The 25,413-nt window shown below is 42.2% G+C and overlaps 1 protein-coding gene across 5 annotated transcripts in view; it reads right to left on the reverse strand.

Annotated features, from left to right (window-relative positions):
- Positions 1-25,413, reverse strand: part of ABCC9 (ATP binding cassette subfamily C member 9) — a 947,014-nt gene that overhangs the window by 505,146 nt on the left and 416,455 nt on the right. For all 5 annotated transcript variants that reach the window (XM_085652729.1, XM_085652730.1, XM_085652727.1 and 2 more), the window contains one exon: positions 19,183-19,284. In XM_085652729.1, coding sequence (XP_085508855.1) covers positions 19,183-19,284 — 102 coding nt within the window. The remainder of the gene's footprint in view (positions 1-19,182; positions 19,285-25,413) is intronic.

A 25,413-nucleotide genomic window follows, 5' to 3' on the forward strand; every position in this document is an offset into this window, starting at 1 on the left:
TTCTGGCAATAGGGTAATATATTTGCAACAATATGCTTGCAGTAATTATTAAAAGATTTAAGAAAAACAAGATTAATAACGTCATTATGCAATGGCTACGCAATGATTTACAATACGCCTGTCGTTTCATCATTTTTCGCGACTGTCCATGATTCAGGTCTAGGCGATACATGTCGGAGACAGATTCAACCGCTTCACCTAGGAGAGGACTTAAACAATCAAATCGTCCGACGGCCTAGGCCTTAATTTTAGTTTATAGAATTCCTTGCTGTTGGTCTCAGCCAAAGGTAGTTTTGAGTCAATTGGTGAGGACACACGAGGTGGGCTGTTTACATCTGAAGGAAGTCCATGAAATTTCTTGATATGACTTGAATGCACCCATCCTTTCCTGCCCTCGATCTTCACGGCTGTCCTTGTGGTCAGCAGGACCAGCTGGGGTGTCTTCCACCTGGGCTCCAGCTGAGTCTTTCGGTCGAAATTTCTCACAAGCACAAGGTCCCCCGGAACTACGTCATGGGGTTTCACCTCAGTGTTGTCGGGAAAGGCTGCAGCTACCTGTGAACGACAAGATTGTAGTGCAGACATCAAGGAAGCTAAGTAATCTGTCAGCATATTACAGTCAATATCAGTTATTTTTCGTGGCATAGGCGTCCCCCACATATTTGGTGGTCTGCCGAAGATCACTTCATACGGGGATAGCCCTGTTCGAGAGTGTGCTACCATTCTTGTGTAAAAGAGTGCAACTGGTAGTGCTACTACCCAGTCGACACCTTTCTCCCTGCATATTTTGGACAATCTAATTTTCAGGGTCTGATTATGTCTTTCTACGAGACCTGCTGCCTCAGGGTGTCGGACACAGTGGAATTTCCACTGATAACCTAACAAAAGTGAAACATGTTTCATTAATTCGGATGAGAACGGCTGGCCGTTATCTGAGTGAACAACACGTGGTAAACCGTATCGTGGGAAGAATTCTCGAACCAACTGTTTGGCAGTAGTCGGGGCAGTGTAATCTGAAACCGGGTATGCCTCCGTCCAGCGGGACAGAGCGCAGACAACTACGAGAACATATTTGAATCCTCGACATCGTTCCATCTGGATATAATCCATCTGGAGTACTTCAAAAGGGTGATCAGGAGGATGAAATCCACCCTGTTCTACGGGAACGCTTTTTCCTGGGTTGAACTGGCAACAGATCATACAGGTACGGACCTTTTGTTTGGCTGCTGCTCGTAAATGTTTATTGAACCAAATGTGTTGAATGCTATCTAGCATAGCTTTTTCTCCTAGATGTGCTGGACTATGTATAGTGTTAATTATAACTTGGACCATTGAATCAGGAAGGAACCACACAGACTTTTCCTTCATAATCCATCCTTGATCCGTTTGGATCCCTCCTAATTCGGTCCATTTCTTTATTTCATCTGGTGTAGCATGTGTCTGGATGTCAATTACGTCAAAAGTAGGATCTTTAACTGTCATACAATGTGTCGGCATCGGGACTATTGTCTTTGTCATGTCGGAGGTTTGAGCTTGAGCAGTCTGTTTAGCTGTTCTATCGGCTAGATCATTGCCTTGAGAAATGACATCAGTAACCTTCGTATGAGCCTTACATTTCATAATTGATATTGCAGTAGGTAGATGTATTGCATCTAATAAGGCATGAATGAGGGGTCCGTGCTGAATGTGGGCACCGTGGGAAGTTAAATAACCTCTCTCTCGCCACAGCACGCCGAAGTCATGTACAACTCCGAATGCATAACGTGAATCAGTGTATATGTTGACTTTTTTATTTGTGGCTTGAATACAGGCTTGTGTCAGAGCGATAAGCTCTGCGGCTTGAGCTGACAAAGTATTTATACGATTAGTTTCAATGACTTCAGTATCTGTTGTGACTGCGTAAGCAGCCACCAACTCTCCTGTATTTGTTCTCATACATGAACCATCTACATACAATGTCAGGTCTGGGTCAGACAATGGGACATCGGTTAAGTCTTGTCTAGGTTTCGTCGTTATTGTAATAACTTCAATACAGTCATGGGCTAGTGGGTCTGTTCCGATTACTGGCAAAAGTGTGGCAGGATTCAATGTGTTACAGCGTCTGATTTCTATATGTGGCTGGAACAATGTAAGTTCGTACCCTGTAAGTCGCGCTATAGTCAAGTGTTGTGTTTGTGTTCTATTTACAAGAACCTCTACCGCATGGGGTACTTGAACTGTCAATGGATGTCCTAACACTATGGCATCGCTTTGTCTGATTGCTAAAGCTGTCGCTGCCACTGATTTCAGGCACGCAGGAAGAGCCTGAGCTACGGGATCTAATGTACTAGAAAAATAAGCACATGGTTTGTGTGCTCCTGCTTGTTCCTGTGTGAGTACTGACAAGGCAGTACCTTCGCGCTCTGTAGCAAAGAGTGTAAACTGTTTTCTGTAACATGGCGTTGCTAAAACAGGTGCTTGACATAAAGCTTTCTTTAGGCTTTCAAAAGCTTGTGTATGTTCCTGAGTCCAAGGAAGAACAGTCGATGTGGCTGCCTCCTGTGTTGTCAACTGAATGAGTGGTTTTGCTAGAAATGCATACTGAGGGATCCACTGCCTGCAATATGAAGTGAGGCCTATGAAAGCCCGCACCTCCTTTTGTGTCTTGGGTATTTGTATGTTAGCTATTAACTGAATGCGGTCGGGTGTAAGCTGCCTTCCCTCCTTGGACAGCGAGTGTCCAAGATAAATAACTCGCTGGACACAGAATTGCAGCTTAGAAGGGGACACCTTGTGTCCCTTTTCAGCTAGAAATTGTAAAACTGTCAGTGATGCTTTCTCACATTCGGGTTCGCTTCTAGCGGTGATCAACAGATCATCGACATATTGAAGCAAGGCAGTGTTAACTGGCATGTGGATACTGTCAAGTTCTCGTTTCAGTGCTTGGCTATAGATGCTGGGGCTTTCTGTAAATCCTTGAGGTGCGCGTGAGAATTTAAAGCTACGTCCATTTAAACTAAATCCGAACAAATATTGGCTTTCCGGATCTATTGGGACGCTGAAAAAGGCGTTTTTAAGATCAATTACAGTAAAGAATGTTGCTTCGGAATCAATGGCTGTTAATAATGACGAGATATCAGGGACCACAGGGAATTGTGGCGCAATGCACTTGTTTAATTCGCGCAGATCAATAACCAATCGATATACTGGCAGGGCCTTTGGATCTGTTCGTTTAAGAATCGGAATTATTGGTGAATTACATACATTGGAGTCTGTTTCTACAACCACTCCTTGGGCAATGAGTTCGTCAATGATTTGTAGTAAAGCCACTACAGCATCTGGTGGTAACTTGTATTGTCGCATTCGTGGTAGCACCACTCCTGCCTTTAATGTGACTCGATATGGTGTAATATTCATGCATCCAACATCAGTAGGGCCTTGTGCCCATAGTTGTGTAGGTAAAGTCTGCAGTCGGGAATCCATGTCTCTAGACACATAGTGACCTTTAAAATCACGTAAAAACAATCTTACTCCTTCCGGAGAACAACATATTATAGCTCCTAGAGCTTTCAGTGTTTTTATTCCTAACAGATTTTCTGGACATGATTTAGTAAGCAATAAATCTGTAGTTCTGGTCAAAAGTCCTATCGTAAGTGGGAGAGGCTGTGATACTTCATTAACAATAGGTTTTCCTGAAAAACCAAGGGAAATATTCTGTGAGCCTGAGAGGGGTGCCCCTGGAACTTCACTACGTTTTATTGTTGTTCGACTTGCCCCTGTATCGAGTAAAAATGTTCTGTCTTGGCCTAATAATTCACTATGTATATAAGGTCCTTCTTGATCTACAGGGATCTCGATAAGGGGTAAGTCAACTTCCCTCTCTAGGCTTGTTCATGCGTATCGTTGATAATCAGGATAGTCGTACTGTGCGGTCTGGTACAGTTGTCGTGTCGTGGTTTGTGTGGCAGCAACAGGCAGCGCTGGTGCAGCTGGCACAAACTGTATAGACTGTTGTGAAGCTGGCATGGACTGTGCATGCTGCGGAGCTCCTTGTTCATTCTGGTCCTGTCTAGGTGGCCGTGGTCTTTCTTGTGTTTTACCTATGCTGATATTATGTTTCAAAACTGGACAATCGTGTACGTAATGACCTGGCTTTTTACAATAATTGCATGTCCCTTTTACAGGTCCTGCTGAATCACCGGAACGTGTCATACCCTTTTTATGTCCTTCAGCTGGAATTGTCTGAGAAACTAGCATTTTCATTTTTGTGTCTTTCATGCGTCTGTGTTCATGTTCTTGTTCCTCTCTAATTCTATTGTGATGGTACTGTAACATTTGTAACATTTGTGATGGAGTGTTACCTTGCCAGGTACTCTCGAATTTTAATACTCTATTCTTTACTTGGGGCAGGGCATTTTCTACTAATTTTGTTACAAACAGATGTGGGTATGATTCGCTACTTGCTTTTATGCCACTATTTATACCAAAACATTTTTCAAATCGGGCATAGTAATCACTAGTGTCTTCATCTTGCTTCTGTTTACAGGCTGAAATTGTACCCCAATCTTCCTTTTTCGTAGTTAATAAACGTGGCAGTACCTGTACTAATAAACCTGGTAGTGCTTTAGTTTTATCCCCAAGTCCTGCTCCTGCAGTTCGGGCCTTTTCTTCTGCTTCTAATACTGACCATTCTATTTTTTTGGTCTCCTACCTCCCACTCTTTTTCCCTGAGTTTCTCATAAATGCCAGCAGGCATTAATACCTTTAATATTGTCATAATGTCGGGATAGGTATACTCTCCCATGAGTAACATGTCTTTAATTTCTCGGTGAAAACCCGCTGGGTCTTTGTCATGACTGGGTACCACTTTCTTCATTTCTAACAATTCTATTTTTGATATGGGCGTGTATACAAATACGCGTTTAAACTCATTGTCCTCGCCCTTTATTCGGTGTACTTCTCGTAGAGGATTCTGTCTGTCCATGTAATACGTGGTTCTTTCCTTAATGGGTAGTGAAACATGTTCTGAACATACAAAAAGAATGTATTGCTTTCTTGATTCTAGTATTTCTTTAATTAATTTAGTACCTGAACCTCTCCATCTATTCATGAGTAATTCAGTCAACATATCAGGTAAGGGACCAGGGTCCGAATGCTGACCCTGATATAGTATAAGGAGTTGTTGAATCATATAAATCCCAGCTAAACGCTGTTCATCTGGGGTGAGATTCAAAAATGTGCGTGCTACTGTGTCATCACTATACTTCCCGGGACTGTCAACCCAATGAACAGCTGACCTGGCTAATTCTTGTTCATCCATAGAATCGAGAAAATGATAACCCCTTCGTTCTCGGAGTGATTTGTCAGCTGCTTGGAACGAATGCTCGTTAGACCTTATATGGACTACGGGTGTTGGGAAACTCCTGTTATTGTCTGGACATATCGGACGTATCGGGTCAATAAGACATCTATTACTATTACAAGATCTTCCTCTACCTACATAGGCTATAGTGTCTGACTGTCCTGTGGGCAGTCCTGATCCTTCTTCCTCGCTTTGTTCGAACTGGTCTACCGCTAATCTTTCTTCGTGTAGGCGTTCTATTTCTTTTCGGATCTTTCGGCACATGGCTATTATACAATTCTGCTTATCATGTCTTCCTTCTGATATATTCTGACTCCATCTGGTAAGAATTTGCATTGCTTCCGGGTCTACCCCTGGTCGGTCTTGATTTCTGATCACACAATTTATGAGGAAACGTAACAGTTCCCCCTGTATCTCCACTTTCTGATATTCCATAGCTCTGTTAATACATTCAGAATCTCGCCCTGTTTGAACAAAATGATATATATTATCTAGATGCGCAGTCATTCCTGGTAACTTCCCTAAGTACACTGCGGCTCGTCTGATACGTAATGATGCCAGGGTCATTTCGTCCTCTTTGCCGGGCACAGGGTCATATCTACAATCTACAAGAAGTTCCTTAAGCGTACGGGCATTTATGAGTTTGGGGGTACGTGAATGTGCTGACTCTTGAAACGTAAGTTTATTTATTCTGGGTGGCGTAGAAAAAGTGTTGCTAGTACCTCCCGTAGCCCCATCTGGGGTGTCGGGCGTGAAAGGATTTGTTGAACGCGATACAGCAACTATAGGTGTGGACACAGCTATAGAAGTATCTGCAGGGACAGATGTAGAAACGGATGTGCTTGCCGGAACTCGTTGCTGTAGAGATACGGGTACCGGATCTTGGCGTTGAACTTCCCTGACAGGCGGTCTATGTGGGGCGGAATTTGCATACTCGGGAGCTGCGTCATCTAAATATGAGGAAAGAAAAACATCTTCTGCGGTTCTAGGATGCCCCTTAGGATGTACCTTTATTGGAAATAATGGGGTTGGCAAGTCTTTCGGTATCTCTGGAGTAGCCTTAGGTAATCCTTCGGCCAGAAGGGGATACATACCATTCATAAGGGCATTTCTTTGTCTGTCTACTTGTTCTGATTTCACTCGGATACCTTCCTCAATTAATAGATTTTCTCGAACTTTATTTGAATTCTCTTTACTCTTCTCCTCCTGTCTACGTGCTTTTTCTGTACGTCTATGAGATTCTTTACGCCATAACTCAACGGCATCTTTCTGTGACTGTCTGACTTTCCTTTTCCATAACTCTTCCTCGACTTTCATGATGCACTCTGCATCCCAGGTCCCCGCTGCGGGCCACCTCTGACTTTCTGGTAATTCCTTGGTGTAGTCTACCCATAAATCAAGAAATAATATAGCATCTAAGCCATGTTTATGATACATGAAGTACCCTGGAGTGTCCCTAGGAGGAATAGGAACGGCTTCTTCGAGTACCCCTTTTCTTGTTGTGATCTGTCTTAATTTTGAAAAGAGCGGCATATTGAGAACTGATCTGATACTTAATCTTGAACACACTTAGTACAAAAGCACAATAATGAACAACCATTCATACCACAATATGCAGGACGTTTAACACATTAAACATTAAACATTAAACATTTTTTAACCTTTAAAATAACCAACAATGATGATCGTCTGCATAACTAATCACCAAGCATAATTCTTTGACAATAACTAGATACTTCGGAATACTTGATATACTGCTAAACAGTACAGATACACTGCTAAAACAGTGCAGACCGGATTTGTGTACCCAAACCCGTCTTGACCGGCACAAACTATGTGCACGTCAGAAAGCCTCCCCAGTAATGGTACTCACCGGGTAGCTCGGAAACGGAAGGCCTCGGAAACTGGACTGAACTTGAACCGGACTGGACTCGACTCGGACACTGCGGAGACTGGACTCGACTTGGGACTTCGGAAACTGGTGGGCCTCTGTATACCTCGGATCTTGCTCTCTCAGCTAGGCTCTGGTCGGGATACTTCGCACTTCTCACCGCCTCGTCTGGGTGTTGATCGCAGCCTCAGTCGCCCCCGCTTGACCGGAGGGAGATACAGGAAATCCTGCTGGTACGCGTTATTGTCCGTCCAGCTGTGGCAGGAGACTGGGCCTGCAACTCACCGCCGGCGCGTGAGATGAGAAAGTGTCCCTATTCGGGCGCCATTCATGTGGTAAATAAAATTCATTACCGGGACTTAATTTGATACGGAAACATAATAAAATAGCTCAGTAAAATAAGAGGCAGAATCCGTGGTATCAGAGGTTCGGAATGGGCTTTATTCCAATGATCGATTATAATCGGTTGCTCCAAGTTCCATCACCACGGAGGTTCAGGAAGTGAAGTACATACATGATTGACAAGAAATGACTTTTATAGAACATACAATACAATGAAGCGAATGCGGTAGGCGTAACAATTGATAAGGAAAATGCCGATTCATATGCGTAACCGAAAATGGGTGTAATAAGGAGTAAAAAGGAACATAATTGGTTATGATGTCATATATAGGTGGATCTATAAGATAATACTTGGCATAGATGCGCGCGCAGCAGCATGACGTGTGATTGACGTGCAACTAGGGGGTGAAGGGGACTTGACATTTAGCTCTACATGTGGAGACAAGAAGTCTGGGGGGTCAAGTCAACCTAATCCCAAATCATATCTAACATCCTATGTTTAAAGAACTATGTTATCCACAAAAGAAGGACTCTTGGACAAAATCTATTCTATACTGACTGTGTGTGCGTGTACAAGCGTCTAAGTGTCTACACTAGATGCGAGGGGCAGAAACCTTCTATGGTAACAGGGCTATGAATTACTTTCATAAAGACAGAGAAGCCGAGCCATTGCTCGGTAGCTGGAAGGAATGTTGACTTAAACTACTAGACAGGAATGCATCGGCTGAGGGACGAAGCAGATAACTCGAAGGTGAAATACAGTTCTTGGCAGGCAGCAAGCTGATGTCAGGCTTCGTGAGCCGCGCAGAGAATGAGACAAAGTTCATGATCACAGATGCAGGCTCAGACTGGAGTTTTCAGAGACAGAAAGCAAGAAAAGTTCGATGACAGAATCAGGGCCTACTTGCCTGGACTGTAAAATGGCATAAGTGAACCATATAAAGCCGGTGGCCTTTCATACTTAAGAATGGAATATCCGGCCTATTCATGGCGGATCTGACAGAGGACATGTTAACGGTGGACGCACATGTATTTGCGTCTTCATAACTGGAACTGGAGGGAACATACATGTACTTGTAACATGCACATAGAACCGTTGGGGTCCAAGATAGGGGACATAACTGACCAGAAAAATCCATATTTCCACAGGGTGAAAGAGCCATTCAGGGAGGAGATGGCTCTGCTACATAGGAATGCTAGGGGAAGGGGTCATAAACAATAATCTTCAATAGGAGGAGACAGGCAGGAGAAACCAGTTTCATCTACATTCCTACTCTTTGAACACGGCCAGATGGCAGGCTTAAGGAAGGAATTTGAAGATGGCAGGGGAGGGAGAATATGGAGATGAGCCATCCTGGAGTTTGGTTTAGCCAGCTCTTGGATCTCTGCTGAGACTCCAGCCATATTGAATTTTGGAGAAATAGTGCTTTCTGGGAGACCATTGTGCCAAACTTTGGAGGAAATGGTTATTTTCTGGGGTGTTGTCCTGCACCTCACTGGACATGAGTGCCCCCCTGTGTGACACCAGATAACACTGAATAAGTATCTGAGAGGGACAGTGCCTCTCAGATCTACTGCTTGAATCTCCAGAAGAAGAATGGTCCATGCTGGAAGTTTGATTTGCCCCAACCAGGCCCTGCAATCTGACTGATTACACCTGCTGCACAATCAGGAACTACAGCCCTGTGGACCTAAATTGCTTCAAAAGGACCAAAGAGTGGACTCCCTGCAAGCTACAGGTTAACAGAGCTCTCCTGGACCATCACCACCAAGAATCCCCAGCCGGGAGTACTACCAGTGGATTTGTAAGGGTTGTGTCCAAGTTGATTGTGGGAATCGAAGTTCTGGACACTTTGGGACCCTCAAAGGAACTTAAGGAAGAAGTTCCAGAAGTTGGAAGAAGTTTGGAGTAACTTTGAAAAAAAGCTCCATAAGTGGACCGAATTGACCTGGCCACCAAGGTGGCCTCAACCGCAAGCCGGCCTGCCCTCCAGATTTGCCCCGCTGAAAAGCTCTGGAAGTCTGACTTCCAGAGTTTGACCAGGAGTTGGGCGAAATCCAAGCCGGCGAACCCTCACCGAATCCGGCATGGTGAAGTGTATTGAGGGACCCCGGGGTCCGAACGTAGAAAAGGTGATCGGGACCAGCCACGAGAGTCAAGCCACCCAACTTCAACTGCAAGCCGGCCTCTCTTGTTTGTCCAACTGGAAAGCTCCAGAAGTCTCTCTTCCATATGTTTGACCAGAGGCTAATCGCAAGGCAAGCTGGAGAACCCTCACAGAATCCAGACTGGCTTTGAGCTTTGAGGTACCCGGGAAAGAAAAGCTCCAGAAAAGTTTCGAAGTCAGAAGGTAAAAACTTTGACAGAGACCTACCGCAAGGGGTAGCCGCGCAGGGCTTGATCACGGTTGGCCTGAAACTTTGACTTTGTCCCTGTCTAGGGTGGCCAGATGTCCCAATAGGTTTCTATATGCTATATAGTGCCAAATCTTATACACTTTTGGGGTAATTTTAAAGATACAAATATTTCCCATTTTTATAAATTGGTGTTGGATTTTTATTGTGTGTTGTGTCTTAATTATTTACTGAATTTGTGTTTTTAAATGGTTTACATACCTGTCTTTTGAAGTTAAGCCTGTCTGCTCGCAGCCAAGCTACCAAGGATTGAGCATGGGAATTATTGCCTAACACCCATTCTGAGCTCTATATTGTGTTATTGGCCTTATTGCCAGTGGTAGATAACTATTTACCACTACTAATAATCCACTTTCCAACCAACATTGTTTTATTATATTTTTATTTCTGCTTCGAAGGAGGTGCATTTTTGTCTTTGGGTATATATCCTAAAAGCTAACCTATGGGTGTGCTATACCCATAAAGGCCTACAAAACAATTTATAACAGGAAACAAGGGTACAGATTAGTTAAAACCTTAAGCTAAGAATTTGGTTTTAAAGTTAGATTTGAGTTATTCTTTGTATGTTAGGTACAAAAGAGAGTACCTTTATTATTATCTTTTATTGTATTCCTTAGTGCTCTTCCGACATTGTTGACCTGACGTAGACATTGGTAAATTAGGACCTGCTAACATGTGTTTCACTCTCTCCATGATTCGGTCTGTGTAGCTGAACAATATTTTAGAAGAAAGTAAATTGTTGGTTTTCTTTTCCTGGAGTGACTGGTGTCGGAGCGTCATGCTTAAGACAAAAGTTTGTCACTGTGGTTATCTGGGAAGAAGGGCAGCTTCAACCTACACCCTTGTTTCTTATTATATTTTAGGTTTGAGGCATATGCACCACTTTAGGCATACACATACAGACGTTGACAAGGTTGCTTCCTAATAGATTTTTGGGAAAAATGTATGGATAGATTTTATTTTAGGATTATTTTTTAGTATTTAGTCCCCCCTGGTCTACATTATCTTCAAAGAGCTCCCAACATTGTGGTTGAGCCCACCCCGACTTTTAGGCGTCGGGGTGACCCGATGATGAAGCATGACACCACTAGGGTGTGTGAGGGTACCTAGACCAAAAGGAATTGCTTCCTTGCTCACCTATTGGTGAAGTTAAAATTTCCCTCACCAGACACTTCACATCATTCCATCTACGTGCTAAAATACCGACCACTAGCTGGCTAGTTGGAGTAAAAACCATTTGTGAATTTGGATAGATTTTATGCCTTTATTTTATTCACACTCTTATTCAGGATTCAAACCTGTTTTTGTAAATTAAAGAACAGTTTGCACAAAACCTCACCTTATTATGTATTAGGTGAGTTGATGGTATTGAGATTCAAGACTGAATGAGTGTGAATGCAGTGTCGGGCTGCTTGTTGGTGGTCTGTGTATTTCAGTCTTGATGGGGCTCCCTAGACAATTATTCTAATTAGAACTTTATAAAAACGAAAGAATCAACGTTCTCTATATATGGATTCTATTAACAATATGTATTTTTTGATTTGGAAATTTTAAACATTGAAATAAGATTGTTATTTGTCATGTTTTGATATGTATTATGTCCTAAATTACATTTGGCCTGAGCTGATATTTGTCTTATGTTTTACACAGGAAAAATTATGCAGATGAATGTTTTGTAATTCTTAAGTTTTTTAAAAAGTTTCAAGTATTATTTTATTCTAGTGTTTAGTCTTTTTAAAACCATCACACTATATGATAAAACCTTTTGTGCACTTTTTTTTTTAAATAAGTACAAATGTACGATAAAATTCATAATTTCATCTCATTAAAATTCATAATTTACTTCACATATCTCTCATGCAACAGAACATTGACAAACGATGTTTCTTTTACAGTCCGAGTAAGATACAAAGTGACTCCTTTTTTCTTTCAAAGTTTGTGTGTAAAATGGGAATAATGTTTCCCATCAATGTAATTCTTAAGGAGGGACTATGTATTTCTATTTGTCCTGAAGAAGGTAGTTATATTTTTCTTACCCACCGAAACGCATCAACGCCTGCTGTTGTTAAATTTTAGGAACATAGTGTTGTGTATTCGCACTTGCTGTTGAGTCCTACAAATTAACTTTTGCTGATAGCAAATGTGAATGTCTTATGTGTGGTCTCCCTCTATATTTAAAAAGACTTTTGTAATTGTTTTTTATTAATTTTAAGTGATGGTTTTTATGAATATGTATGAATGATCCAATACGACTAATATTAAAATTTTATAAATTTGATGATTAGTAATTGTCATGTTGGTCCCTTTTAAAACTGATATAGAGGACTGTACGACCTTTAAGGCGTTGTTGTATGAGAATAGATGAATGCATGATGTTCTCCCAGATAATTTACTTTTGATAATTGCGTGTAAGATGGACAGATGGCAGCCATGCATGATGGAGTCAGGCAGGAATAACAGATATTATGTAGCAGAATTGTGTGTGGCAAAAGACAAAAACAAAATGTTTCTAAGCAGCGAGGCATCACTTTTGTGTCTGTGGTTGAAAATGACTGATAACATTGTTGTCTAACTATTTCAGTGAAAACCTTTGCTATGATGTCCTGTAACAAATCCAGTAACAAAGCTCTCATATTTGAAAGCAGCACAAAGCACCATTCGTGACACTATCTTTGACCATCTCGCATAAGTAATTTCTCTGGCTCTCATCCTGCATTGTGTTGTGAAAATAGATGGCAAACACTTGTGTGATGTAGGCATGAAAATCCCTCAAGATGGCATCTATTTGTGCTGTAATTAGAACAGAATAATGAAGGTTTGAAGCAAGGTGGCAATCAGTACATCCCTACACTTCTACTCAAGAAAGGGTTACGGTCTAATCTGGGTCAAATATGACTATGGGTACTCAGGGACATATGCCTAGTCTGCACACAAAGTAGAACTGCCTTCAGGCCTACGATGTACAGAGCTGTATAGCACTTCTTAAACACAAGTTGATGAATGCTCCCAGGACAGCTGTTATGTGCAACTAGTTACAATGGAACCTACAGGATACTACATAGTCCTTCTTTAGATACTCAAATCGCTGACCATGGCAGACCATATTTCAGCTGTTTCACGCTGCCATTCCCTGACCTATAGAAACTCCTGTAATGCATCATTCACTGCCTCCAAACAATTAGTCTACCGTTTGCTTTAAAGTGCTTGCAATTACTTCAGTGGGGTATGGCTTTAGGATTAAGGATAACTTACACATTGCCTATTAAATTAAGCATGACTGCTCTGTGCCAAGCTACCAGCGGGTAAGCAAAAATTAATTTAGGTTGTTTATATGACTTACCCTGACTTGGATTGTGGTCCCTACTTGGACAGGGTGCAAACCTCTGCCAACTAGAGACCCCATTTCTATCAATAGTGATGAATTGTAAGGAAAGGACTTGTGGTTATGCAGTACCTTACAGTAATTTGGTATTCACTACTATCCACATCTAAGACCATTACATGCTTCTACTTTTTTCTCCCAATTAGTAATTTTTCTAAATGTTACTCCTGCTTCATCTTCACACTTGAGACTTTCCTTTTGTGGCACTAGTGATACCTTGACAGAAGGGGGTGACCATGTATATTGCCCGCCTAATATCCTACAATCTGAAGGATTTCTGCAAGGAGAGGAGGCTGGCTGTGAAGAAGAGGTCCTCAAAGAAGAATCTACAGACACCCCTGCTTGCCTATGAGGAAACATGCTGGCTAGAAGCACCAACAGATGACTCTGGGAAGGAGGACACATTTGGAATGCTAAAGAACCCAAAGCCCAAAAAACCTCCTGGATGATCCCAGACCAGAGGCCCAAGACGGCAGTGGCCCTGAGAAGGAGTCAGATGAGAAGGAAAATAACTTTGCAGAGACTCCAGAGGAGAGAGGGGAGCCCACCGAGAGGGAGTCTCCTGCTGGATCTATTGCTGGGAGCAGTTTTTCCCCATACACCCTGTCCTCTGAAGAGTTCAAGGACAGACAGGCTGAGAGAGACCTGCAGCTGCAGCTGGACAAACTGGCAGCAGAGGGGAGGAGAGTTGAGGCTGGCAAAGCCCTGGTGAAGGAGAGGAGGACTGAGGCTGAGAGAGCCCTAGCCCAGGAGAAACTGGCCATGGAGGAAAGGGGAATAGCCCATGAGCTCAGTCTCCAAGAGCTGTACTTGAAGGTTAAGTAGCTGTAGAAGTATGCCAGGAATGGTGGCAGCGAACATGCAATGTCCAGTGCTGAAGAAAAGGTCCACACACCCAGAGATTTGATGCCTGACCTCAGGGAGGGGGATGACATACACAGGTGGTTTGAGGTGTATGAGGTCACTCTAGTAGCATATAGAGTCGCTGAGGAGGTTTGGGGGGCTGTCTTATGGAGGCTTATACCTAGTGATGGGAGCGACGCCATCCTGGCCCTAGATGGGAGAGACATGTGGCTGAGGTATCCCACTGTGAAGGAGACCCTTGTCAAGAGATATAGCTTCACCCTAGAAGAGTGCAGGTTGAGGTTAAGGAGCAGTAGGAAACTGACTCACCAGTCCTTGGGGGATTTTGTTGGTCACATTTGTAGGGCAGTAGATGGTTGGGTGAAGTGTAGTATTGTGAACACATTTGAGGAGCTATACAATTTGATTGTCAGAGAGCATATGTTTAGTCACTGTTGTCCAGAGCTACATCAACACCCGGTGTATTGTAAGTTCTCTGACCCCAGCAAGCTTGCAAAGGAGGCAGACCTCTGGGTGAATACCATAGTGTCAGGGATGGCATTGGTGAGTGATCCCAAGGAGGGTGGCCCAGGTCTTCCTCATCAGAGTGAAGGGGAGGGTCACAGTGATCCAGACAGGCCCCAGTATAATTTTTTTTGGGGGGGTCCCATGTCTTTTCCAAGAGTAGTAGAAGGGGTAGGGATGGAAAAGACCAGGGTGCCCTATTTCCAGCCTCAGTGCTTGGATTGTTCTCAGAGTGGGTTCAATAAGGGGGACCTGGCATGTACAAGGAGGCCATGAACTGATGTGAGCCCCATAGTGTTAGGAGCGCTGGGGGGCTGCTACAATTACCCTCCCAGTTCTGGTTTCTGAGGGTACCACTCTGCAGTGGAGAGTGGAGGGTACAGAGACCCAGATGGAAGGGCAGGAGATGGAAACAATCCATAGTGCGAGGACCAGTGGGTCAGGGGTTGCCAGCTCTGATATAAGAGCACTCCTAGGCTGACCATGGTGAGGCCACGTCTCACCTGAGGGTGCTCCAAGCATTGTCACAGGGACAAAGGGCTGGGGACCTGTGCCATGCAGACATTTGCGCAGCACATGCAGAGTGTGTTTCCCTTGGGTGGGTAGTTGTACTCACCTGTAAGTCCTCGCTTGTCAGACACATGCTTAGCCTACGGTTAGATACCTTGGGGCGAAGAGCCAGTCTCAGGATACCACCTCTGAACTGGTGGGAGGGAGACTGAAAAAAAGGTGCCAGTCACCTGGGGCTACTGCCCCCCACTCAGAGAGACCACAGATTTATGGGACCCCTGGATGGCCTGGGGCCTGGCTCTTGACACTAACAGCTGTCAATGGCCGCTGCTGGTTGTTGTCCCTTGGTTGGGGACAGAAGTCATACACAAGGTGTGGAATGGCCCAGGTCACTTTGTTGGCCCTGGTGGTGCTGTCTGCCTACTGGGATGCATCTGTGAGCAAAGTAAGGTTAGGCACTACACAGAAGGGGTCCATAGAAATGGAGAAGGGTTCCCCATGGATCAGTTTAGTGGGTATGGACAGAAGGATCCAACTGGGTTCAGAGATGTGTAGAACTGGCAATTGCTACTGCAGTAGTGGGCCACAGTCCATGTTCTATCGTCCTAAGCAAGGAGGTCCATCATGGTATTCATTAGTCTACCCAGGCTTTAGGCTGGAAGGGGGTTGTGTTGGACGTGGCCCTTTCTGCAGAGTCACCCCAAAACATTTTCCCTTCCTCCTCCCTTTTTTCTGACCTAGTTTGTGTTGGCTTTGGGACTCTGGGCACTTTACCACTGCTAACCAGTATTAAACTGCATGAGCTCACTCCCCAAAACATGGTAACATTGGCTTATCCATAGTTAGCATATTTAGTTTACTTATAAGTCCCTAGTAAAGTGCAATATATGTGCCCATGGCCTGTAAATTAAATGCTACTAGTGGACCTGCAGCACTGGTTGTGTGGTGCCACTCAATTCAGTAGCCCTTTGAACGTCTCAGGTCTGCCACTGCAAAACCTGTGTGTGTAGTTTTCAATTGTAATTTCGACCTGGCAAGTTAACCTACTTGCCAGGCCCAAACCTTCCATACATATAGGTCACCCATAAGGTAGGCCCTAGGCAGCCCTGTGGGTAGGGTGCAATATATTTAAAAGGTAGTTCATATACTTTTGAGTATTGCATGTCCTAGTAGTTAAACACTGCTAAATTAGTTTTTCACTACTGCTAGGCCTATCACTTCCATAGGTTAACTTTGGGATTGCCTTAAAGCATCTCTTAAGTATAATTTCCAATTGGGAAAAGACAGATGTGGTCCTTACTTGGACAGGGTGCAAACCTCTGTCAACTAGAGACCTAATTTCTAACAACAGGTATGGCTCCAAAAGGCTGGATAGCTCTAGTTCATGGCCCCATGGAGATCTTGAATTTCGCAGACAATGAGGCCTGAGCAACATAACCCAGAAAAATGTAGCAACTGGGGTCACATATATTTAGGTAGACTTGACCCTTGGCATGAACCTCCAGCAATTGACATTTTTAAAGTGGCAACTTTTAGGAAAACGTCTGTATCTTCTACTCCAGTGTTACACAATTTTCAAAACTTTCAGGTAAATCTTCTTGGACATCAGCCACAGGTTCAGGTTGTGAAAGGCTCATTACAATTTCCAGTCAGGTTCAAAACCAACCAACAACTGGTATACTGTTTTTTTTCCGGGTGGACAAAGCTACCTCTGACTGCAGATCATTGGACTCTCAGAGAAGATCACACAGATTCATTCTGGTAAAGACCTGGAGCCCTTTTCACTTCAGGGTCAACAAGAAGCAATCTTTCTTAAACCTTAAACCTTGGAGTAACATTCACGTCCAGATATTCAGGGCCCTGATGAAATGAAATGAAATGAAAGGATTTATAAAGTGCAACATGACCCGGAGGTATCTAGGCGCAGAGAAAACCAGAAGACAGTTGTTTCCAAAATGATGTTACTGGTATAGCCAGGTCTTTAAGCACTTCCTGAACTGGAGCAGGTTATGTTCGTTTTTCAGGCAAGTGGGCAAGGAGTTCCAAAGTTTAGTGGTGGTATAAGAGAAACTTTTGCCTCCCCATTTTACTTTTGAAATCTTGGGGGTAGCGAGGTTGCCACTATTAGACCATCTAAGTGATCTGCCTGGGAAGTAGGGTCTGAGGAGTTGCGATAATTGTCGTGGGCCCAAGCCATGTATGGCTTTAAATGCAATATACAAGGCCTTAAACTGGATGCACTTGCCGATGGGCAGCCAATGTAGCTCTGCGAGAGCCTTGGAGGCTGAATCGAAGTGAGAGAGCCCAAGCAGTACTTTAGCGGCGGCGTTTTTGGTGGTCTGTAATTTTTTAAGACTAGGTTTGCTTGCACTGGCCAGAAGGGCGTTGCAGTAGTCCAGTCTTGAAACAATCAAGGCTGTGACCACTGTTTTCCTGAGTTCCAATGGGATGAACGGAAATATTTTCTTCAAGATTTTAAGAATGAAAAAACAGGTTGCTATGGTATGGTTGATCTGGGGTTCGAAGGAGAGCCTGGCGTCAAACAAAACTCCCAGGTTCTTAACCTTAGCAGCTGGTGTAGGGGGAGGGCCCATGTGACTTGGCCACCAGCTGTCTGACCAAACAATAGGAGTGTTGCCAAAAAGCATAACTTCTGTTTTTGAGGCATTGAGCTTAAGACAGTTTGTCTGCATCCACTGCCCTATATGACTTATACAGCTTTTAAACTGGGACGCAGTGTCTGCAGGCGAGCTGTTGATAGACACTATGATTTGTGTATCGTCCGCATAAGATACCAGTGTGACACTCTCTCCACAGACCTTCACCCAGCAGATAGAAATTCTTCAGCCAAGTTGGCTGTTATCATCAACTGTGATAGGTCTTTATAGTACATAGTGTTTTGCGTCCGTTTTTAAAGGGGTGGCCCAGCTCTGATTGAAGAAGACCCCTCACCAAATGAAGAAGCTGAAGCTGTTGTACTATCTACACCCAACTTTCTATACAGAGTTACACCGTTCCTGTTTTCCAAAGGTGTTTTGCTTTAAAGAGAATTCTCCAAAATGAGTTGCTTTTTACTTTTCAATCCAGGCATGCACATTGCTGTCTCTCACTGGATTAACTTCTTGTTGCAGCATTGCTCCATATAGTAGTGAATACACTATCCTCTACATGCTTACACCTGACATTTGACCTTTTCAGTGATTGCACCAGCAATGAATACACTACAAATATCTTACGAACGATCACAGAAGCTAAATTATTTCAAACTTGTTTTTCATTTTTAGAGAAGGGTACCTGCTGCTGGGAACAGTTCAGGGATCCCAACTGACAAGAAATCAAAATAACAAATATCCAGAGTTCAAAAGCAAAATCATTGTGGGGAGATAACTAAAAGCGAGGGGTTTCTTGGACATTAATACGTCTGGATTGTTAAAGATTAGGGATGACACTGATATGGTGCATTCGGCAGGACACCAACCAGGTATTCAGAAAGCTCTTTTCTTTCACTCAATCTTTAACATATTTGCAATGAACAAATGTGGTGCATCTGGATCTGGTAACCTCTGCACGGTGATTGATATGTCCGGAATAAAAGATTTGTTGATTTTATAAGATATCTAAATTTTGTACAGTAGCTGCCAGCATCCCAAGCTGACTACATAAGTCTCACCCGCAGAATGTCAATAGGCAACTCCTCAGTAGGAAAGGCACTTTCGTCATGTATACAAAATACATTGAAAATGATCAAAACCCTTTTTTAGTATACGGGAAAATCTGTTTTCTTCAAAAAAACTATTGGCACAAAATTGTAAAAAACGACCTAAAATGTTCTAATTTTTTCAATAATTTTAAGAGTTGCACATAAACAACTGCAGAAATGCAATAACTGAAAACGATTGTCATGCATTAGCCTTCTAAACATAAATTACCCACCTCTGCTTGTTAAATGGACTTCCAAACGTTATATTTTCCTCCACTGTGGCATTCAGTAGCCAGGGTTTCTGAGCTGCGTATGCAACAGAGTTTCTATTTTTGCTGAAGAAGGAAAAAGAAAGTTCTTCAACAAAAGTATTTCAGCATTATGCACACAATGTATACATTTGTTAGCAGATAGTTAATTACATTTTTTTGTCTACAAGGGTGAGAAGACGATTGGAAATCTGAGTAAGAATCTGATGGGGGTCATCAGTATTTTTAATTGTGAGTGAACTCAATGCATTCACTCCACTTTTCAGAGTGTTGCATACCAGCCTTTCACACTTTGAAAGGCAATGGTCTGTACCTGATGGATTCCCTTTTCTAGCATGAAATCTAAATATTAGTGGTGCTAACACCAGTGTCTTTAAAGTATATCTGATTAAAAGGGGGTTATTCATTTCAGAATAGGCGACATTCATCAACTTACTAAAGACAATTTGGTTGGCCGAAAACACAGTTCCTAAATATTATTTTCTCAATCTTTGTAACTATAGCACAAGCAGCAGCACTTCCCAGAGAAGTGTTAAGTTCAAGCAGTGCCAACATTTAATCTCAAGAAAACAACACGTTAAACTGGAAATAAAAATACATTAAAGCAACATGATTAAAATTGCATAAGTAGAATCATAGCTATACATTTTTAAAGTTTTAGGGTAAAATGCTCAAAAAAAAGAAAAATGCAATTGTCTGTGATAGTCAGTCACACTATGCAAGTCGCCCTGGTCAAATGTTTTACCTTAGGACTTTTAGTCCGATTTAGCCCTTGGTAAGCTGAATCCCGAGTCTTTCCACTAAAACAGTGGAGGAATGTAGGAGATGGACAACAGCCAACCATATTTAAATATACGTCTCTGCCTGGTGGAGATCTATGTATATTCAGAAACATTGCTGTGTGGACACCATGATCAGAGTGCCTGCACAGGAATCTTTTTTGCTTTTCAAAAACTAACTGGGAGTTTTCTCAAAATGTCTGAGGGATAATTTCTTTGTTTTCCTGTGTGGTGGGCCAGGCTTTCCTTCACCTTCTGAAATAGGGATAAAACATATGTTGGAACATCCATAAACAGGGTAAATGGTCTGAGATACTTTGACCAACGGTCCCAAAGTCAGCCGTGCCATCAGTCAAAGTTTGGCACTGGAGTAGCCAGTGGGGTCTTTGCCTGTGGAAACAGCACAGTCCGCCTTCCTGGGCAGAGAGACCAGGCTATTGTCCACTGGAGAGTAGGATCATTAACTACATCCATCAATGTGTATTGGTCTCTAGGGAAGAGATGAGAACCCGTTTTGACTCAAACAACCTATATTTTATAAAGTTACTTCTCCACTAAGGTTATAGAAAATCTGACATCATCAGTAAATTAGATTTTGAAAATTGAGTGGAAAATAACTTTGGCTTATGTTTCTAGTGGTTACCAAAGTAGATGTGCACTTTAAAGATGTTAATTATAACTAGGTATGTCCCTGGAGAATGCTGCTCATATCTACACAGTGAAAACCGTTTCTTGGCCTACAGTCACTGCTAGGGTTCGCAATTTCAAGTATGTGGTGTGCTACTATTTTATACAATAAGCACCCACACTTGTGGACTTACAAGGCCCAATTGAGGAGTGACCTATTAAAAAAATCCTATCTACATATATATATTCACTTAAAAAACCATAGGTTTCACACATGTTATAGTTAGGAATTAGCATTTAAAAAACCTTGCAAATTCACTTAAAAAAACCATAGGTTTCACACATGTTATAGTTAGCTGGACCTTTCACTCGCAAAAAACCATTGAAATTCCCCCGTTTTAGTTAGTTCAGATAGCTATAACTCGTGGCACTGCATTTTACATATGTAGTTACTTGGACATGTACCAATGAGACATCCATTCACTCACCAACACACCTAATGCACACACTCCCCCACCCATACAGCTATTTCCACATGCACTCTTGAACCCATACACCCAGTGAATCAACCACTCACACATCTATGCACAGAGTCACATGCCTCCCACCCACCCACACACACACTCAGTCTCCCAAAACAATACTCAGACAACTAATCAATAACCCATATAGACACTCATGTAGCTACTGACCAACCCATGCAACAGCTTAAACAGTAAAAGACAGACTGATACAGACATTCACACAGTTTAGTCACTAACCCATGCATTCAGTAAGACACATTTAATCACTCTCTTATACAGTCAGTCACACACATACTAAATCCTCCATCCACACACTTATACACCCACTCATTCTTCAATACACCTTGAAATATATATAAAACATATTTAAACTTTACAGAAACACACAGTCACTGGATGATGTCATCAGTGATATCATCAGTGATGTCATTTGAGATGTATGTATGTATGTGTCTTGTAAAGCGCACTGCTGCCCTGAGGCGTCCTGGCGCTGTAGACCGCTGGGGAACCCGTCCTGGTTATCCCTGTGAGATGGTCCCTCCTGGGTATCTCCAAGGTGAAACCAGGCATCCCCAGCGAATGTGGGGGGCCGTTGTGGAGATGAGGCAAGCTAATGCCCAGAGTTGCCGAGTGTGATCCCTGGTTAGAGTAGGCACCGAGGCGAGAATTATCGAGTCCGCTGACCCTGGTCCACGACCCTGCCGCGTTGGGGATTGAACCCTGGTCCCGGGCCGTTCTCTGCTTCCGAGACTGCTGCCTCTAACCAGCGAGCCACACCACTCCACCGTGTGATGTCATGAGCAGTGCATTGCGGGTGCGAGAGTTATAGTTAGCTGAACTAACTATAACTGTGGAATTTCTACGGTTTTGTAAGAGTAAAATGTCCAGCTAACTATAACGTCCCTGAAAACAGTTTTTTTCAGTGAATATATATATATATATATATATATATTTTTTTTTTTTTTTAAACAAAGGACGTGGCACTCAGAACTTGGCTTTTAGCTTCTTTAGTGCAGTCTTTTGCCACTCAGACCATATATATATATTGAGCATGATACGTGGACGTATCTGAACAGTTTCATAATTAATATTGCATTAACTGACGTTTACAAAGAAAGAAACATATTATTTGTCTTCTACATACTCTACACACCAGCACTAGATGAACAATATGGTATTGAAGACCTTGCAAATTGCATTGTCAAGGAGTTAGTTTTGTATTTAAACAGTTGTTTTGATATCACAAACAATACTGGTATGTTGATATTATCTCATATTTTTTAATTGCTGTCTAATGTGTAACAAACAAGTACTTGGATATGGAAGGTACATGCATACACAGTACCTTTTTGATTTGATGTTAAAAAAACTGACGTTTGCATACTTTCAAGACATTTATTTTCATATGTTCATACTCAAATTTAACATAATGCAGACTTACAAATATATTTTTGTGTAGAAATATTATCTTTAAACATGTGAAACCAAATAACAGACAAAATCATATATCATAGACAAGAGAGAACAGTTCTGAGGAAAAGAAAAATACATTGTTAAGAAATTGTTAAGAACCCTTTAACAAAACAACTGGGTTAGGAAGTTTTCACTCTGCAAACACATGAGGTTGCTAGGTTGAGTAAATCGCTGCTATATGTTACTTAAGTAAATTATTTTGTCAAAAGAATTTCTAAATGCATCTTTCGGTTAGTTAAATGAACAATTATTAACGGTGTGGTTGTGATTGGAGGAAATGATGGAAAAGAGGGAGACAAGATGAAGTGAAGTGGAGAACATTGGCACTGGCTTCTAAAAGTAGAAGTACCTTTTATCATCTTCACTAGAAGGGTCAGTCTCAAGTACTCTGTAAATTATCGCAAACACATGTATGTTACTAGAAAATATAATAAATGCCGGCTATATAGATTGTAGATTTCAAATTGTAATTAAAGCAAAAGAAATATAGACAATATTTAAAATTAGCATTAATGTTTAAATTTGATGTAATACATATGAGGCTACATGTAGAAAAAAATAGTTCTGCTTTACATTTCCTAAACATCCACCAGTTTGAAACAATGATTTGTGGCTAGCACAGCCACATGCAAGCAGAGAGATAAGAAAGCTAGCTGAAAAGAATGAAACACCACTCAGCCTTGCCCATCTCAATATAGAGCATTGTTGAGCTCAGCATCCTATTGAAAAGGGCGAAAGAGTGTAAAAAGCGTGAGTGTGAGTGAGAGAGGTGGAGAGCAGAAAATAGTATGCATGTGGGTTTGTGAAAGCGAGAAAGAGTATCAGGCATCAGTCGGGAAAGGTGAGGGCAAGTGTCTGAGAGTATGGATTGTGAAAGAGGGGGAGCACCAAAATATGCGTCAGGGGTAACGAAATTATGTTTAGGGGTCCTGGTTTTATGATATTTATGTATTGTTGTGACATTTCCGTGTGTATTTATGCATATTTCTTTTTTGCTATTTTTATCTGTATTTGATCATATTTATTTTAGGTTTTATGGAAAAATGAAGCTGAATTTAGTATATTTCCACATTTATTTAGCCGGTAAATATGCTTGAATGCCTACCAGGTTTCATTGCTGTAAAAACCCACATAGGATAGATCAATGCACTTATAAGAAAATAAGCACATTTCAGAATCAACCTTGCACTTATCTACTGCTCTTTAGTAGAATTCCTTTCTTTTTTAGCCCCCTTACGTCTCAATATCAGTATTCAGAATTACTCAGAAAGCAACGCATTTCCCGTTTTTATCCACATTTAAAAATAAATACAGACAAGAAAATAAATGTTTGCTGTCTGTGTTTATCTGTAAAAATCAGTAAAAACGGAAAACAGGGAGCCTTAATTATGTTGCAAGAAAAAGCTAATTATGCGGCATTATGTGGTACATTTTTTGATAGTACTTCTTCATAATTTTGTAACTTTTACACATGGCAATACTGTCTGGGCAAACATTTCATGTTTCTCACACAGTTTGCTGGCTCTGGTGCATTTGCGTGTTTCTTATTACGATGTAATTGGCTGACAAAGTCATTTATAACCGGTTTTAATCTGAAATCATATTACCGAAAGTGTGAGCAATGCTATATGCAAACCCTGTTCAACCAGCAAAAAGAACAATGAGTTACACGATGTTATTGAATTACGACGCCCTATTTAAAAGTTTCAGGAACATTAAACAGTATTTGATTCATGTTTATCTTTTTTCTTAGCACAGGTTTCGAAGCCTTGGTTTACCTAATACATTTATCAAGTGCATACTTCTTTTATTTAACATTTATATCACTCAAGCTTTTTTTTTACATTGTGCAATAAGCATCCTAAAGTAATATTAGTAGTATGTGATGCTCTCCACATTCCTTTTAAATATATCACATTCTCATTGCACTGCACTAGTAGAGTACTTGTCCATAATACTCAACTCAGAAATGAGTCACAATAAAAGATGCCAAACCCCACAGTGGGCTATCATAAACCAATAACTACTGAAACATTTGGAAATAATGTAGGAAAAGACAAATAACTGGACACAGATGTATTATACTGTATAGAAAGACTGTTAGTAAACTGCCATTGTAATCTGATTTCATGGCTTATCAAATTGAGAGCCTTCCAAGGTATTATCCTTTTCTGAACTTGACAGATATAGAGCAAAGCTATAGCTACAGCCAACACTTAGAAATGCAATACTGGAGGCATGGCTAGGAAGAAGACCAGGCAAGATGTGTCTCTCCTGAGAGTTGTGTGAGAGCCCAAATTTCCCCTCTCCATGCAATGAATGTCGGCAGAGATGGACTTGGGAGTGACCATCCTATGCCAGTCAAGTGGGGGTGAGTCACGGGGCCCACAAAACAGATACTGAGCTCAGGCGAAGGACAGGCCCTAAAGCGACGCAGTGGCCAGTGAGGTGGAAGCAATTTTCCTGGTGAGCGCCGGGCCTGGAACCCTGCAGGTTGTGGGACCGAGCGTCCATATGATGTGGAGGCCTGATGCCAGCAGGTTCCCCTGAAGGGACTGAGGGTGAGGCCCGGGGCTCCATCTGGATCCTGGGCGTGTAGCGAAACACAACTGTGCTCACAGGGGGGTCCTGAGGAGATCCCATTGCAGCATAAGAGGCAGCATCCAAGGCCACGATGACCCAAGCAGGCCCTGATCAGGGGGTGGGCCCATGTTGAGAGAAGCAGGTGGCCCGCATTGACCCCCAGAGTGAGGCTGGAGTTGGCAGGTGGGCTTCAATAAGGGAGGGTTCTG

This window comes from Triturus cristatus, chromosome 4_1, assembly GCF_964204655.1.
Source record: "Triturus cristatus chromosome 4_1, aTriCri1.1, whole genome shotgun sequence".
Classification (NCBI taxonomy): Eukaryota; Metazoa; Chordata; class Amphibia; order Caudata; family Salamandridae; genus Triturus; species Triturus cristatus.